The following is a 14,829-nucleotide window of genomic DNA, read 5'->3' on the forward strand; positions in this document are numbered from 1 at the left end:
ATAGTACGCCACAAGGAATTCATTTATGGGAGAGTTATCATAACGGGTAGCAGGCCGAAGATCGAATTGATGATCTTCTTTAGAGCGATATAAAGGATAAAATTATAACCTCTTTTGTTCTACATAAGAGTCTACCACCTGTGCCAATAGTCTGGGTAAATCTAGCGTGGCTAGAGAATAAACAGGAGCGAAATAGAGGATAAAAGACACAAACGCGCACACACAGAGAACGAATAGGGATTATAACGTCAGTATCTTCATAAATCGACGTGCGACTCGATGTAACCCCATTGCATCCATCTGTCGCCCCCTAGCTGCAGAGGACATTCTTTCACTATCCAGTGTCCTACGTCCCCCACCATGGTTGAGTTGCGTTGTGAAAGCTATTAGTCCCGGAATACACCTGGCCGCCCTGTGTATGGTGAGAAAACCAGTCATCAATATAGCTCACATTCATTCCAATATCCCTGAACGTGTCATTAATTGATTTCTCCAGGATGTCCACCCCTTCCACGACAGGACCCCATGGATGGGGCGCCACGAAATGCGATTGGTCCAGGGGCACACCATTTACCACCGCCGGATGCAGTGACGTAGCATGGCTTGTGCTGCAGTTGCGCTCTGGCGATACACCTCGGTCTGCTTTCCAACAGATACCCGTTTGGAATAGCATGGGAAGCTTGTAGATGTCGGTTTCACGGAGACCGGTCTCCTTCATCAAGCGGAGCTGCACCTTCTCTATGCGCTTCGCAAAATCCCGGTTGCTCTGGGTGAAGTTTGGATGTCCCAAGAGCTCGTCAATAGAGTACCCTGGAACGGGGCCATCGCGCATCCACTGCTCGCTCTCGTTTCCCCGTGAAAAAACCAAGGCGCTCCCATGACCGTCGTTACATGCTTTCGTCAGAATGTCTAGGCCAGCGTTGGGGTCGGCAATTAAGAGCGCCCAGCCATATAGACTCTTCCCTTCACGCACGGGTACAAACTGGAGAAACTCATCCAGGTGGCCTATGGCCAGCCAATCCGAGTCCAGTATGAGAGGGTCCTGAAGCTCCTGTGCCCGCAGATATCCGAGAATATGGGGATTCTGGGAGCCATGAGATCCGACAATGACGCGGCCTGCCGGGAAATGCTTGCTGCCAATTCGATAGGGAGGTATGGTCATCACGTTGCCCATCGAGTTGATTTCATCCCTAGTACCGCCGGGACTATAGATCGCGCCGGCACCTTTGAAGGAACGGGTACTTTCAATTGCAACTTTGCCCCCCTCCCTAGACTCCTGGGAAGAGCGCAAAACAATTGGTAAAACAGTCGAACCACCGTTCGGTCCTGGTTTACTGATATATGCGTAGCTCGCAAAATCCCGGTACCACTGATCCTGATCCCGGGTACGCATATGCCTGATCTCCGGCATGGTCTTGGAATTGGAGCTGTTCAGGATAGATTCAAACTGATCATTGAAAGATTTCTGTAACATCTGGGGGATGTTTGGTGGTGTGGTTTCCGGCAGGTCGACCAGTTCAAGGAATTTGACCGGTTGAAGAGAATGGGAGAGAAGGAGGGGTGCAACGCGGAGGCGAACGAAATCATCTGAATGTTCGTTTCCATCCTGAATGTTGAAGTGGACTTCGACTCGCCCGTCCCATCCCCCGGGCCTTCGTGTGTCACGGGCATCGATTCCTAGATTCAGTCCTTTTCTAAGCTCCGCACTAGAAAATCGATGGTCATTGGTGATCAACGTCTGATCGTCCTGGAATATCCGAACGTTCTTCCTCGCAATTTCCTCGTGGACCTCAACTGTTCCCCAAGCATCGTGGCTTATGTTCTCGACCGGAGATGTGGCTAAAGGAGTCAAGTACCGTGTATCCCATAGCTGATCAGCGGAGGCATCGTTGCAGGCGACAAAATCTTCAAATCTCGAAAACAGCCCAGCCATATACCACAAATAGCAATAATGACAAGAATCTTTTATATTTGGCATGAAGAGGGCACCTTCAGTGTTCCACTCAAGTTTATGCAAAAGGTCACTTTCACCATGGAGGTCGACGTAGCCATCCCGGTTGCTGTCCGCCCGAATATCGGCTTGCAGCGCAAGTCCCAGGCTGTAGAGAAGAGGACCAGCAACTGTCTACCCGTCAGCAAGTTCCATAGATTCACACTATGGTCAAATACCTAGCAGTTGCAGGAATCTATGATTAATGCCCATGGTTTGTAACGGCTCAGCTGAAAAACTCTTGTCATGTCAAGCCCCCTTTTAGCCGTGGAATATATAATCGACCGTCTCCAAGATTTCTTATTGAGAAAATGGCAATTTCTTGGGTTGTCATGTCTGAGACCCCAGGATATTATGTCTGGTGGACCTTGGAAATCCTGGGTCTTTCGTGACGTACCAGAGCCGGTCTATGATGCCTTCGGTGTAATAGTAACTGCTACCGTAGCCTTCAGCTGCGGAGCCATAAGAGAGTGGCACAAGTTCAAGGAAGTCATCCCAGGCATAGCCACCTTTCCGGTCAACGTTAGATGTGTCAACTAGACTCGGGTTGCCATTCTCATATTATATCAATCGGTACTGACAAGCTTAGTCTATGATTCGCACCCCAACATAATTGGTTACAACCTATCTACCCGGTAGATTGCTTGATCACTGTCCCAGAGGTACTTATCTTGCAAATAGTCTGAGCATAAAGGCCTTGCACTGAAGCATCGTGCCTTTCTTTCAATGTGTCTGATTGGTAACACGGATTTCATATAGTAAGGTGAACTTTGAGTGATGCTGTCCTGAATTAATAATTTTGTTCGTGGGTGGTTGGCAAGAGAAAAATACTTTGTAATAGAAAGGCAACAGTGGCAGGTTCCAGCCTCTAATAAAGATTGTAATACACTCAGGCATATTCCATTCACTCCGATCCATCTGTGTGAATTCTTTTTTGCTCATGATTTTGCTGCTTTTCTCTCACTGTTCTCCCACTCTTTTTCAATTTTATACATGTCGTTCAGATATTCGTCCTTGATACCCTCACTTACCCAGCCCAAGCTGTGAGAGCACCGGGCTAGAAGGGTCCATCTTGCTTCAAACATATCATGTTGGCATATCAGTCATATCAAACTTGACCAAAGTACCCGATCTGTATTATCGTGCGGTCGTTAAGATATCGGTCGCTTTCCCGACAGTGTCGGAATCCTTGGCTGAAAAGTTGGATTAGCTCCAGCAAAACTGAGGCTTCTACAAACCTCGACAGGGGCTCAATGATACAAAGACAAATTTGGACAAAGAAAAATATCAGGGTGAGCTCGACTATGTTGTCGAGGCCCTCGACCAATGATGACCTCAATGTCCTTCAAAAGTCCAAGCATATCATTTAGCAGGATATGGATGAGGCAATCATCTCCCGCAAACGGCATTGAAAGGAAGAGCCTGACGTGGACTTCTACGAGCGGAGCTATGCAATCTCCATCGTGCCACGAGTGATGGCCGCGTCCGGAGATCAGAAGCGGGTGTTCTCCAAGCACCAACAGGCAAGATTTAGATGATGGGCTTTGTAGAGGTACGGTAGCACTTGGTGCCACTTTAATCGGTGATGATCGCCCCCAGCCCGGGTCAAGCCCGCCCATCTAGTTAGCGAGTCGCTCACGGGCCCAGACATCGAATACTACTTCGGGGAGGATGATGCCCATGATTCCGATGGCCGAGCTCACCGAGAAAGACCGGCACTTGTGGACTATCAAATACCATGTGAGCCACATCTGTTGTATATTTGTTGCTCTTCCTCTTAGCTAACTATATTATCCTGAACTAGGAACTTGATGAGCGCAAACTGGTATCTCTAACCCCAAGCCGGCCGGCCAGACGCTACCTGTACTTCTAATTCATAATCACGAACTTGAATGCAAAGAGGGCCGGAAATAATGCCTTCACCAGTACCGTTTAGAAGAGGAAGACCTTTTGACCTTCTCTATGCTTTTACTTAGAGCGGTCGACACTGACTTCCCTCGCGCGCAACACCTCGGGCCTGAAGTTGCCACCCTCCTTCACCGTGAATACCTTTGGTCACGTACCAGAGGATGAGTTAGAGGCCGATGACGCGGCAAAGAACTTGTCCTGTCGTCTTGGAAAGGCGGCAATTGAAAGACGCCACCGTAGGGGGGACGATGAGCAGGAGGAAGAGGAAGAGGACGACGAGGATGAGGACGAGGACAGTGCAGTGGATTCGTGATTTATCTTGTTGGGAATGACTTCAGATCTCTGTTATGATTAGTGTTCATATCTCGGCTACCCATAGCGTTAATTTGAAGTCAATCGTTGCGTTTACTTTCCCGTAGTAAATATTGACGCGACCTGAGAGTGTTGATTATAAGTTGGTTAATCTGGTCATACCGCTGTGGATTGGAAATTACATTTACAAATGGAAGGACAAGACGAGACTACAATGGACAGTCTTTGAATGGAATGTGCTAGGCACTCAATCTACTAGTTAATAACAATACTAGCCTAGAGTTTTGTCTGTCAATTCTACAAGATCGTTGGCCTCCTCCTGGGTCCATCCGCTGTCGGCCAACTGCCGTAGTCATCGCTTGTGGGCACGATTTCGCCAGCCTCACGCCTTTCCTCGCCGAGATACTGGTCTCTAGCCTTAGTGGGGTCCCAATCATCATTATCGTAATTTCCCATCGCTTCGTCAAGCCATTTGTTCCAGCTGGAAGTATTAGGGAGATGCCTCCCCCTAACTACCCAGTCCGTCTCCCGTGTGGCACGAATTGCCTCCCACAGTGCCTCAGTGTAGGAATCACGAAACTTCCTCTGCATCACTATTTCAAACAACGACAAGTCCCAATGCCAGTACTGACTGACGGCCGGCGTCAAGGCACAGACCATGTAGAGTGCGTTCAAGGCGAGGTACGACGCGCCTAGTACCACCTGCATTGTCCAGCTGCAGTTTGACATGACCACAATGCCCACCATTAATAGGAGCGTCCCCACCGAGATGAGGATCTGGAATGTCGTTCCTCCCGCCACGTAGTCGCAGCCTAGCGGCGCGGTGTATAAGAGTCTGGCAACCTCCTCGGTGCAATGGACGACGACGAAGGCGCCCTCACGGGTCCTAAGAACAATGTCACCCTGTCTATGTGCGCCTAGCCTAGACAATCTGGTGATACTAGTCTTCCAGAATGACGCTGCGCTGTGGAGGCTACTGGCCGCCGAGACTAAGACAATGGCGACCACGGCAGGCCCGTCTCCCAACAGGATCGCCCAGACGAGGATCCCCACCGTCCAGAGGAAGCTGAAGAGGGTGAGGAGTTTCAGCGGCGAAAAGAATTTGACCGTCGCGATTTTTTGGTGGCGGTCGCCGGCGGCCTTGGCTGCGAGGCTGATGTTGTATTCCTGGATTTCGTAGGGCCGGAGCAGGTCGAGCTGGTGGATCATGTCCGGGAAATAGGGCAGACTGGTGATTTCCTGCTTCGAGTAGACACCAATTCCCAGGACGGGTCGCGACGGGAGCGCCGTCCGTCGCGAGGGTCGGATTAATGCATGAGGCGCGGGGAGCAGCCGGGGGAGAAAAACTGTTCTCGAGGCGGTTAGCGGTTGGACGACCTCGGAGACGATCGACTCTCCAATGATTGCGAGAAGACCGACGAGGTCGAATTTCCAGTCGCTGTGGGATTCGGGGAACTGCAGCGGCATAGTGATGTTGCTGGTTCCGAGTATGCGGTCACAGCGGCGACTCGAACGTTAGGAGAGTGGCTGAAGTTAGTACTATCAGTGTTCTGATGGGGGTCACTCGACCACGACATAGAGAATTCTTTCGGGATATTTGGTAGAAAGTTGCATTTGGGGTATATGACCTACGCCAATGTTTTGAGAATATCTTTACTTGATTCGGGAATGGCGATTGAATATGAAGTTCCCGTGCGTGCTGTTCGTATAGATTAGGGCTAATGCGGGCAGGTGGCTGGGGATCCGGGCCGTGTGGGTCAGACAGCGAGGCCGATCTGGCAAAGAGTACGGAGTACATACCTCTGATAGGTGTGGAAAGAATGGATGGGTACCGTGGTAAGAAAGATGACTGCAATATAAAAAGATGTTGCCAAGGGTGAAACATCAAGATACAAAGCTCAAATGTGTGAGAAGACCATTGCAAACGCTGCAGGTCTGCGAATTGTTTAGGTGATTGCCAGTCACAGCTTCTTCCACAATAGGGATGTCGAGTTTCGGCATGGACATAAAAGCACGTTGCCTGGTTTCTACCAGGATACTGGCATGTGATCTACATATGTTAAGCTGGTTTGGTTTGCTCAAGTGTACGTGAGTTGCCTAGTGATAAACGGGACAGACACTTTCACGTCCGTCACGGCCGCTCTACACGGTGGCCCAATTCCGGGCAGAAGACCCTTACCCCTGGGGCAACAGTGGAGCTGTGGATGAGCGGCGTGGAATGATTTGCCACGGCTGTTACTGTGTCATGTGCTAGGGCGCTATCGTGTAGAGACCTGGACTCTAGCCTCGTCGAGATATTCTCTGATGGGTGGTGTTGCCAGCGCCTTCATTTGATACGTTCACTGCACTTATATTAAAGGGTATATACATATTAATTTCCAGAGTGAAGCTTGATTCCACCCGCCAAAACCGCCCAAACATAACGCCGACATAAAGTAGTTAACGCTTCGGTCATGTAAAACTGCGGTGAATCAAAGCGATTGCTCAGTATGGTATCTTGTTGCTTCCGAGTAGCTTAGTTATATGTTAGAGACGTTACTAGTGGGAGTGGGGGAAGGTAATAATGTGGCATACATCATCCACTTCCATGTTGCTCCTGGGATCTGTGCATCCTTGAAAGTCCAGTCGAACTTTTGGACAGCGACAGGCTCATCGCTCGCGTCGTGATACCGCTCGAGATAGGGGTGGGTGATGGCATTGTCGGCGGTGATGCGCTCGCGAGGATCGTACATAAGCATGCTGTCTAGCAAGTCGACAGCTGTGCAGTGCTGTCAGTGATGTCTCGTATGATGAGGTGAGGATGGAGAGCGCCATACCTTCTGGATCTTGCTGTGCGAATATACTTGAAATGCGGCGAGGTTGGTAGCCGGACCAGGACCGCGAGTTGATCTTCTAAACTTAATATTAGCTGGAGGTCTTTTTCACAGTCGTCATCTCACCTACTGCTATGCTGCTGTTTTGGACCATCCATTGAGGCGGAGGGCCTAGTAGACCGGTGGCAAAACCCAGTTGCTGGGCATGATCTTTGCTTGGGAACAATGGCTTCCCTAGCATCATTTCGGCGAATATACACCCCGCGCTGAAGATGTCCACCCCCATGTCATATAGCGACCATGCCAGCATAATTTCAGGTGCTTCATAGTGTAGACTTGTGTGGTCCGTGCCGTTAGGGTCTGTTTCTCGATCGATGTGAAAGTCACTGAGCTTCAGATCACAATTGCGGTCCACGAAGAGTTTACTCGGTGTAAGGTCTCCATGGACGACGCCTGCGGAGTGGATGTATTTGAGTCCACGCTACACCGGTCAGTCACACATTCTGTAGAGCTGCCTGTCATTCCTGGTACCTACTAGAATCTGATACATCAGGAACTGCACCAGTGCAGGGTCCAACGGCCCGTCTTTGAGGAGCCCGCCCAGCGGTATCCCATGGAGCTCGGTGATGAGATAACTAGTGTTGTTAGCACACCCTGAATGGAAATATGTTCCGCGTTGGGTCATATCCTACATGTCCTCGGTTGGGGATATATAGATGTCTTGGAGAAAAACAAGCTGTAGTCCGTCAGCACCCCGACTCGGTGGGCAACTCCAAAGGTCTACCCACGTTGTCGTGTTGCAGTTCCCCCGCTAGCCGAACTTGCTGATACGCATACCGTACTGCCTCAATCCGATCAAACGGTCTGTTTATCCTTTTGACCGTCACGGGCTGCCGACAGAGGCGATCAAATGCGGTGCTGCCAGTCCAGTGTTAGCTTATATGCGCCCAGCTTGGGACGGAGGCTACGCCTGACATACCATGTATTATCTCGGACTCTAGAGTCCACCACACACAGGTCCGTGTACCTAACTAGTTCAGTTGGCCGGATCTATCGTTCCGATATGGGTTTGCTCACCTGCTGGGGGTTTCAAAGGTCGACCCCGAAACGTCTGATTGTACAAACTGCTGCATCATCATCTCTACAAAGTGTCGCACGCCCAACATGTGTCCCAAATCATAGCTTCTTATGTCCCCCGCGATGGCCAGTTGTCGAGTTTGCATAGCATGATGTAACTGCTCTGGCGACGATCCACCTGATTGGCCGCTCTGGGCGCGTGGATTACCTAAGCCCGATATCCTGTTTCTTGTCGCCTCCGACGGCTCCAACGAATCAATCTTGCGTCAAAAACCTGGAACGATCAGGTTCTGCAGTCTGGAAACTGGGTTGGACTGGAATTTCACATTTAGAGTGCCTTGTGAGCCCATGTTGCCACTATCGTCCGGTTTTCACCATCCGACCGACCAGGAACACCGCTTTGAGTCACCCAGAGCTGCGAACAGCCATGCGATCGCTGGAGCTTCTGGGTACAGCGGTGGAGTACTGTTATACGAGGGTACATGAATACTGGTTCGAGTGTACTTTAGTCCGACCGCCACCCAACACCTATTTTGACAGTTGTCGGATATCAGTCACATCAAGCCCCACCATATAGCAATTCGGTACTTGGTACAGTGGCTGATAACCGCTCATGACTGGGTCTCCCGTAATAGTAGGGGCGGTCAATCGCATTTTAATAGGCACAGTGACCGGAAAAGGTTCCCATTATCTGGTGACGGGCGGTGGGTATGGTGGGTTTGACATGACTTGATTCAGAGGTACTGTTAATGGTATGATGGGTTTCGACATCGCGATCCTCTGTAGATGCACCAGGCTGAGGGGCCGCGATGAATGTCAAATTGACGAGCGACATGATCGTGCCCAACCCTCACCCGTGCCTGTCTCATGGGTAGGGATTCCGCCATCGATTCTATCGATGTGGACTTCGTCTATACGGACCCTTCCGCTGTCTTGTGTTGACTGATGTCGCCTTGATCACACGCCACTGACTACATCACAGACACATGAAATAATTGCATACAATGACACGAGGGGGTCAACTGACTCCTCCGTTCCAGATCTGGACCTCCGTCTGTTCCTGTCGATCACCACCCCACACATCCTTGATTGCTGTCGACAGAGCTCGACATTCCCCATGGGACTCGGATCTCTTGGCGCCAACCACCACAACGAGCTGTCAGGAGTTGTTTCTGCCAGTTCCAGTTAGATCGAGGCTTGACCCCAGATTGTTCAGGCCGGTGGGACTGATTAACGTTGGCTGTAGCGCTCTCCTATTGTCAGGCTAGTCCTTTCGTGTCACGGATGCAAGGCGGACAACTGCCCACCTATACTGCAACAGGTCCAGATTGGTATTATGATCATCACGATTATGGTCCTCAGACTGTGTCACTCGAAGCTGCAGAATTGAGGGGTTCGGTGGACAGAAATGATCCACCATTCAGGGTTGGCGACGTGAAACGCCGACGACCCACGCTATATTGGACCATTCCTCATCCAGCACGGATATCGCGCCTGTCTCCTAACCGACACCACCCAGCCGATCGACGTCCGTTCCAGATCTGAAGCTCCGTCTATCTCCACTGTCTGTATCAAGCAGTGTACCACATGCGATAGTGTTTCACGCCTGTGCCATATTCCCGCTATGGATGTTTCCTGAGAGCGGAAGGCGGGCCGCTACACAATCATCAAATACGAAGAGAGGACATATATAAACCCATCGTCCACCCTGATCTACCATCCAGAACAAACCAACCCACATTCATTAACACACCAAAAGAAAAGGCAAAAAACACCAACATGAAATTCGCTCCTTTTATGACGGCCCTGGCGACCGCGCAGCTGGCTTCTGCGCTGCCGCGGGGTCCCTCCCACCACCGACGCGCCACTGGTGGCGCGCCCTCCACGGACGGCGTCAAGTTCTCCCTTAACGGCGCAACGGACTACTTCGCTGGCTCGAACGCCTACTGGCTCGGATTCCAGCAGGATCCCGCCGACGTCGACCTGGTGTTCGACCACCTGAAGGAGTCCGGGCTCAAGGTGCTCCGCGTGTGGGGCTTCAACGACGTCAACGAGAAGCCCGGCGAAGGCGAGGCCTGGTTCCAGCTTCACGCGGACGGCACCTCCAAGATCAACACGGGCGCCGACGGCCTGGAGCGTCTTGACACCGTAGTCGCCTCCGCTGAGAAGCACGGCATCAAGCTGATCATCCCCTTCATCAACTACTGGACCGACTACGGCGGAATGGCCGCCTACGCCAAGGCCTACGGTGGCAGCACCAGCGAGGACTTCTACGGCAACGAGAAGGCCCAAGCCGCGTACAAGACGTACATCAAGGCTGTCGTCAGCCGCTACAGCAACTCCAGCGGAATCTTCGCGTGGGAGCTCGCCAATGAGCCCCGCTGCAAGCAGTGCGAGACCTCCGTCCTGACCGGCTGGATCACCGAAACCAGCAAGTACATCAAGAGCCTGGACTCGCAGCACATGGTTGCTATTGGTGATGGTGAGTTAGCCTATATCTTTCCGCTGGATTGTATGGATTGCATACTGATGAACGAATGAACAGAGGGCTTCGGTCTCAAGACCCAATCCGACGGCTCCTACCCCTTCGGCTTCGACGAGGGCTCCGACTTCGCGAAGAACCTGGCTATTGACACCATCGACTTTGGCACCTTCCACCTGTATCCTGATTCCTGTACGTCCTTCCCTTATTTATCTCTACTGCGCTGTTCTACATCCATCATCCCGTGCTAATAAACTATCTTAACATAGGGGGCACCGACAACGAGTGGGGCAACCTGTGGATCAAGGCCCACGGCGCCGCCTGTATGGCCGCGAACAAGCCGTGCCTATTCGAAGAGTACGGCGCGACCTCGGACCAGTGCACGATCGAGAAGCCGTGGCAGCAGACTGCGCTGAAGACGGAGGGCCTCTCGGGCGATCTCTTCTGGCAATTCGGTGACAAGCTCTCGTCGGGCCAGTCCCCTGACGATCAGAACACGCTGTACTTCGGCTCAGAGGAGTACGAGTGTCTGGTTACCGACCATGTGAAGGAGATCGGAGCGAAGTCGTTGGCCAAGCGCTTTCCCCACATCCGCCATGAGTAGATAGCTCGCTTATCTGAAGGGACGAGGTCTGAAGTGAGAGGGTTGACTATCTAGCATAGTATACATAGTTACTGCAGTTGCTGTCTAGACAGCTGGAATAATAATAACCCCATAACTACTAGGACTACTACCACCACCATTTTGGAAAGAATACCACTAAGCCACCAAAGATATCCAGACATATTCTGCTCTCTATAAGTTATCTTTGTACGTCTTACATCACTGCCAATATCACTACTACTACCCCTATGGTGCCCTATGTTGCCCTATGTTGCAAAGATAATACTACTCCGCCCACAAAGGATATCTGGACACTTTGGCACTTCGTGGGTGACCTTTCATATTCCGACACACTACTACCACTATCACCACTATTCCGCTCTCGTACTCGGCTGGTAATCCTCCTCCGACAGAATAAACTGCTCATGGTTGAGCGACCGAAAGCGCATCCAAAAGACGACAGTCTGCAGCGCGAGCGCAATAGCAGGGGCCGCCCAGATCCAAATCAACCAGGGATCTCTAGTCGCCGGGAGCAAGATTTCGCCGATGGCACTCGACAAAGCATTCATGAAGAGAAATATGGCCATCACCAAGCCCTTCATGCCGGCCGGCGCGCGCGAATACGCCAACTCGTAACCCGTCACATTGGCAAAGCACTCTGACAGCGCGGCTAGCACCGTGTTCGGAATTTGCCACCAGATGCTGAGAGGGCTGACGCCCAATTCGCAGGAGGACGCGGCGGCGTAGCCACAGGGGGAGGTCTCGTAGATTTTCCACTGGGTGATGGCGCCGATGACGCTGCTCAGCATGGCGAGGACGAAGCCGAACGTGATGCGGGTGATGGGGCCGAAGCGGATGTTGAAACGCTGGAAGGCTGGGTAGATGATGTAGGTGAGGAGGGGCACGCTCACGATAATGGTGAGAGCGTTGAAGTTGTTGAGGAGGTCGTTGGGGGCGCCGTTGGTGGCCATGGAGGCGCCTTGGCTGGTGAGCACGGAGCCGATGCCGCCGTCGTTGAGGTACCAGATGGGGTAGTAGCAAAAGATTTCGGTGACCGCTGTTTGTCTGTGTTAATAAGGTCACCGGGAAAATGGAGAGAGAGAGAGGTACCGATTGTTCGGCGTACTTCGTCGACAAGCTTGTCGGTCCAGTCGACGTGGATGCCCTGCGGTGCGAGGAGGCTGGGTCGTGCCCCGTCCCAGAAGTCCTTGCGCCACACTCGAAAGCGACTGCGTCGTAGGGCGAAGGAGATGATCTTGGTCGCCTGAGTGAGGTCGGAACTACCCTTAGGGGGAATCTTGTAGGTCTTCTTATAGACGAGGGCCAGCAAAACAGGGAGAAGGAAGTAGATGATGCCCGCGAGGAGAAAGGCCAGCCAAAAGCCGACGTATTTCTCGGCATAGGTGGTGGCGATCATGAAGAAGGCACCGATATTGACGAAGCCGTAGAATATGAGCATGGTCCGCGTGGTGGTCAGCTCCGGGTCGACGATGACCTTCTCGCCGGACTTGAGGGACTTGGTGTATTGTTTCTGGTGACGATGCTGGTCGAGGACGGTGGGCGCGATGTTCGGCTTGAATATTCCGGCACCCAGGGCAAGAAGAAGCAGCCCAATGACGAACGGGGGGGCCGAGTTGGAGGGGCCGCGATGCAGGACTGATGGGATGGCTCCGACAACCTGGATGATATGCGCGATGCCGCAGATGAGGACACCGACACAGATGGCTTTATAGCGGCCGATGTAGACATCCGCCCACCTGAAAAGTTAGCACCTTTATCTGATACTAGCAAGGGAAGGGCAAAAACGCACCAACCACCGAGAATGGGCAAGACATAGGCCAAGAAGCTGAACAGCAGTACCAGACCGGAACTAGCCTGCAACCCCATGCCCATGGCACCCGCCGTCTCCTGCGTGCCTCGCGGAGGAGCTCCGGCTCCATTTCCACCTGGAATGTGTCAAGTGCGAACGAAAAATAGGATTCGGCGGCCATACCCTTAGGAAGAGGGAACTGGATGAAGTTGGAGAAGACCGTTTTGGCGCCGTAGTAGGACGCACGTTCGGCAAACTCAACTAGACAGAGTGAAAACGAGACGAGAGGGAGTGTTTCGGCAACCTTGCGTAGGGTTTGAAGTTCTTCTTCGGTTGGTGGGGGGTGTTCCTCGACGCTGTTCCCGTTGTCGACATGTTTCTCCGAGTCCACCTCGAGGGCCTTCGTGGCCGAGATGGCGTCGACCTTTTCATCCATCGGTGCTGGGGATGTCAGCGTGGAATAGAACCCTTCATCGAGCACACATACCCATATTGCTAGTCGCATGGTAGATCGGTTGGAAAGGAAATCATCGCTTCTTATACTCTCCACCAGCCGGATTCCGACGGGGACCAACGCATGGCGAATCAAGGTGTCCGATGTCGTGCCTTATTGGACATAATCGGGGCAGGAGGATCATGACCCCTGATATAACTCGCACCTTTCACCAGTGCTTATCCGAATTAAGAGCCCTAGCTCATCGGCGCCGCGCATGGCGCAATTGAGGATGTCAGGGATCTCGTTGGCTGGTGGTCAGCGGTCGGACTACATCTCACCTCGGGCCTAGCCGGTGACTTAGATTCAATATCGATCGAACCGTGAGCTTCATATCGGAGGAGGGGACGTGATTGGTGTAGCGCTATCTATCCTGCACAGCCTCCTTTGTCGAACGACACCAATATGTATCCCCAACCAAGTAGATAATGGTCAGATGGTTCTACTATTAGTATTTGAGACTCAATGAATACAACAGACGATTCCCCATTCATGCGTCCTCCTCCCGAGCTGCGCACCCTGGTCTGCGAGCTCGCCATCCGTCCCCGCGATGGGGTGAGGAGGGGGACCATTCGGCTCCGGGGGATATCCGGGCGAGTTTGCACATGACGGCGAGGGAACATCTGTGGATTGAGCCCGATTTTCGATTTGTGTCTGCGGGGGGTAATATTACGTCGACTATGGTGTTGACAGGGTTTGGGGATTTAGTAGGTAGCATTATTGATGGAGACCAACTTAAAGAAGTGCCATCCATTGGAGTCAGAAATATATCGGTCCCGTCGATAACATCGTGCATTTTCCATTCTATTCTGGCACAATTGATCGAGCGACCAGGCGGATCATGGAAATGTGATGGCCATGGAACTATTTCCATGCCACGACTCTATTTCCATCAGCAAAGTTGTTCGTGCATGAGAATAAATGTGAAGCCCTAACTCCGGTCAACCCAATAAGTTGAGTAAACCAGGGGATGCCATGTTCCCCTTACTCACCAACCTTCAATGACCTTAACCCAGCTGGATGCAACATACAGATAGAGCCGGCTTTAAGTACGCCTTTAACTGTGCAAGGTTATGACTGGGGCTGGAGGGAGTGGTGATACTCCACTCTCCCCTCATGTCCTCTCAGCTCTCCTTGTCACTCACGCAAAATGCTGCTCAATGAAGTGCGTACTTCGACTTCACCTAGCACGATTCGGAGAACCGCCATATGGGGCTCACTCCCCTAGAGGCACCATCGAGACAGTTTTGTTGATCTCGAGGAAGCAGACAAGCCCTTGATGACGGCATAAGTCGAGTAGCATAATGCGTTTTTGGATGTTATTTGTCGCTGCGTATCGC

At 51.9% G+C, this 14,829-nt stretch overlaps 5 protein-coding genes across 5 annotated transcripts; 1 reads left to right on the plus strand and 4 right to left on the minus strand.

Annotated features, from left to right (window-relative positions):
* Nucleotides 1-346: 346 nt before the first annotated feature.
* P168DRAFT_336200 (arginine deiminase type-3) lies at nucleotides 347-2,203 on the minus strand (the record flags this gene model as incomplete). Its single annotated transcript, XM_024841724.1, has 3 exons — nucleotides 347-412; nucleotides 452-2,121; nucleotides 2,170-2,203. 3 exons carry the CDS (start codon nucleotides 2,201-2,203, stop codon nucleotides 347-349), a joined length of 1,770 nt encoding a protein of 589 aa, XP_024689042.1.
* Nucleotides 2,204-4,507: 2,304 nt separating this feature from the next.
* P168DRAFT_243684 (uncharacterized protein) lies at nucleotides 4,508-5,677 on the minus strand (the record flags this gene model as incomplete). Its single annotated transcript, XM_024833877.1, has 1 exon — nucleotides 4,508-5,677. One exon carries the CDS (start codon nucleotides 5,675-5,677, stop codon nucleotides 4,508-4,510), a length of 1,170 nt encoding a protein of 389 aa, XP_024689043.1.
* An 853-nt stretch (nucleotides 5,678-6,530) lies between these two features.
* On the minus strand, nucleotides 6,531-8,343 carry P168DRAFT_313297 (MAP kinase SakA). The gene is made up of 9 exons (XM_024839651.1): nucleotides 8,101-8,343; nucleotides 8,003-8,050; nucleotides 7,812-7,941; nucleotides 7,716-7,759; nucleotides 7,559-7,658; nucleotides 7,154-7,504; nucleotides 7,027-7,102; nucleotides 6,785-6,968; nucleotides 6,531-6,724 (listed from the first exon to the last, which is right to left on the minus strand). Exons 1-9 carry the CDS (start codon nucleotides 8,244-8,246, stop codon nucleotides 6,682-6,684), a joined length of 1,122 nt encoding a protein of 373 aa, XP_024689044.1. The 5' UTR covers nucleotides 8,247-8,343; the 3' UTR covers nucleotides 6,531-6,681.
* A 1,554-nt stretch (nucleotides 8,344-9,897) lies between these two features.
* On the plus strand, nucleotides 9,898-11,186 carry P168DRAFT_243723 (glycoside hydrolase 5 family protein; the record flags this gene model as incomplete). Its single annotated transcript, XM_024833881.1, has 3 exons — nucleotides 9,898-10,582; nucleotides 10,646-10,774; nucleotides 10,852-11,186. 3 exons carry the CDS (start codon nucleotides 9,898-9,900, stop codon nucleotides 11,184-11,186), a joined length of 1,149 nt encoding a protein of 382 aa, XP_024689045.1.
* Nucleotides 11,187-11,374: 188 nt separating this feature from the next.
* Nucleotides 11,375-13,487, minus strand: P168DRAFT_336222 (putative MFS peptide transporter; the record flags this gene model as incomplete). The annotated part of the gene is made up of 5 exons (XM_024841725.1): nucleotides 11,375-12,243; nucleotides 12,297-12,943; nucleotides 12,997-13,132; nucleotides 13,180-13,437; nucleotides 13,484-13,487. The coding sequence occupies 5 exons, from the start codon at nucleotides 13,485-13,487 to the stop codon at nucleotides 11,558-11,560; spliced, it is 1,731 nt and encodes a 576-aa protein (XP_024689046.1). The 3' UTR covers nucleotides 11,375-11,557.
* Nucleotides 13,488-14,829: the final 1,342 nt, after the last annotated feature.

This window comes from Aspergillus campestris (genome assembly GCF_002847485.1).
Source record: "Aspergillus campestris IBT 28561 chromosome Unknown P168scaffold_14, whole genome shotgun sequence".
Lineage (NCBI taxonomy): Eukaryota > Fungi > Ascomycota > Eurotiomycetes > Eurotiales > Aspergillaceae > Aspergillus > Aspergillus campestris.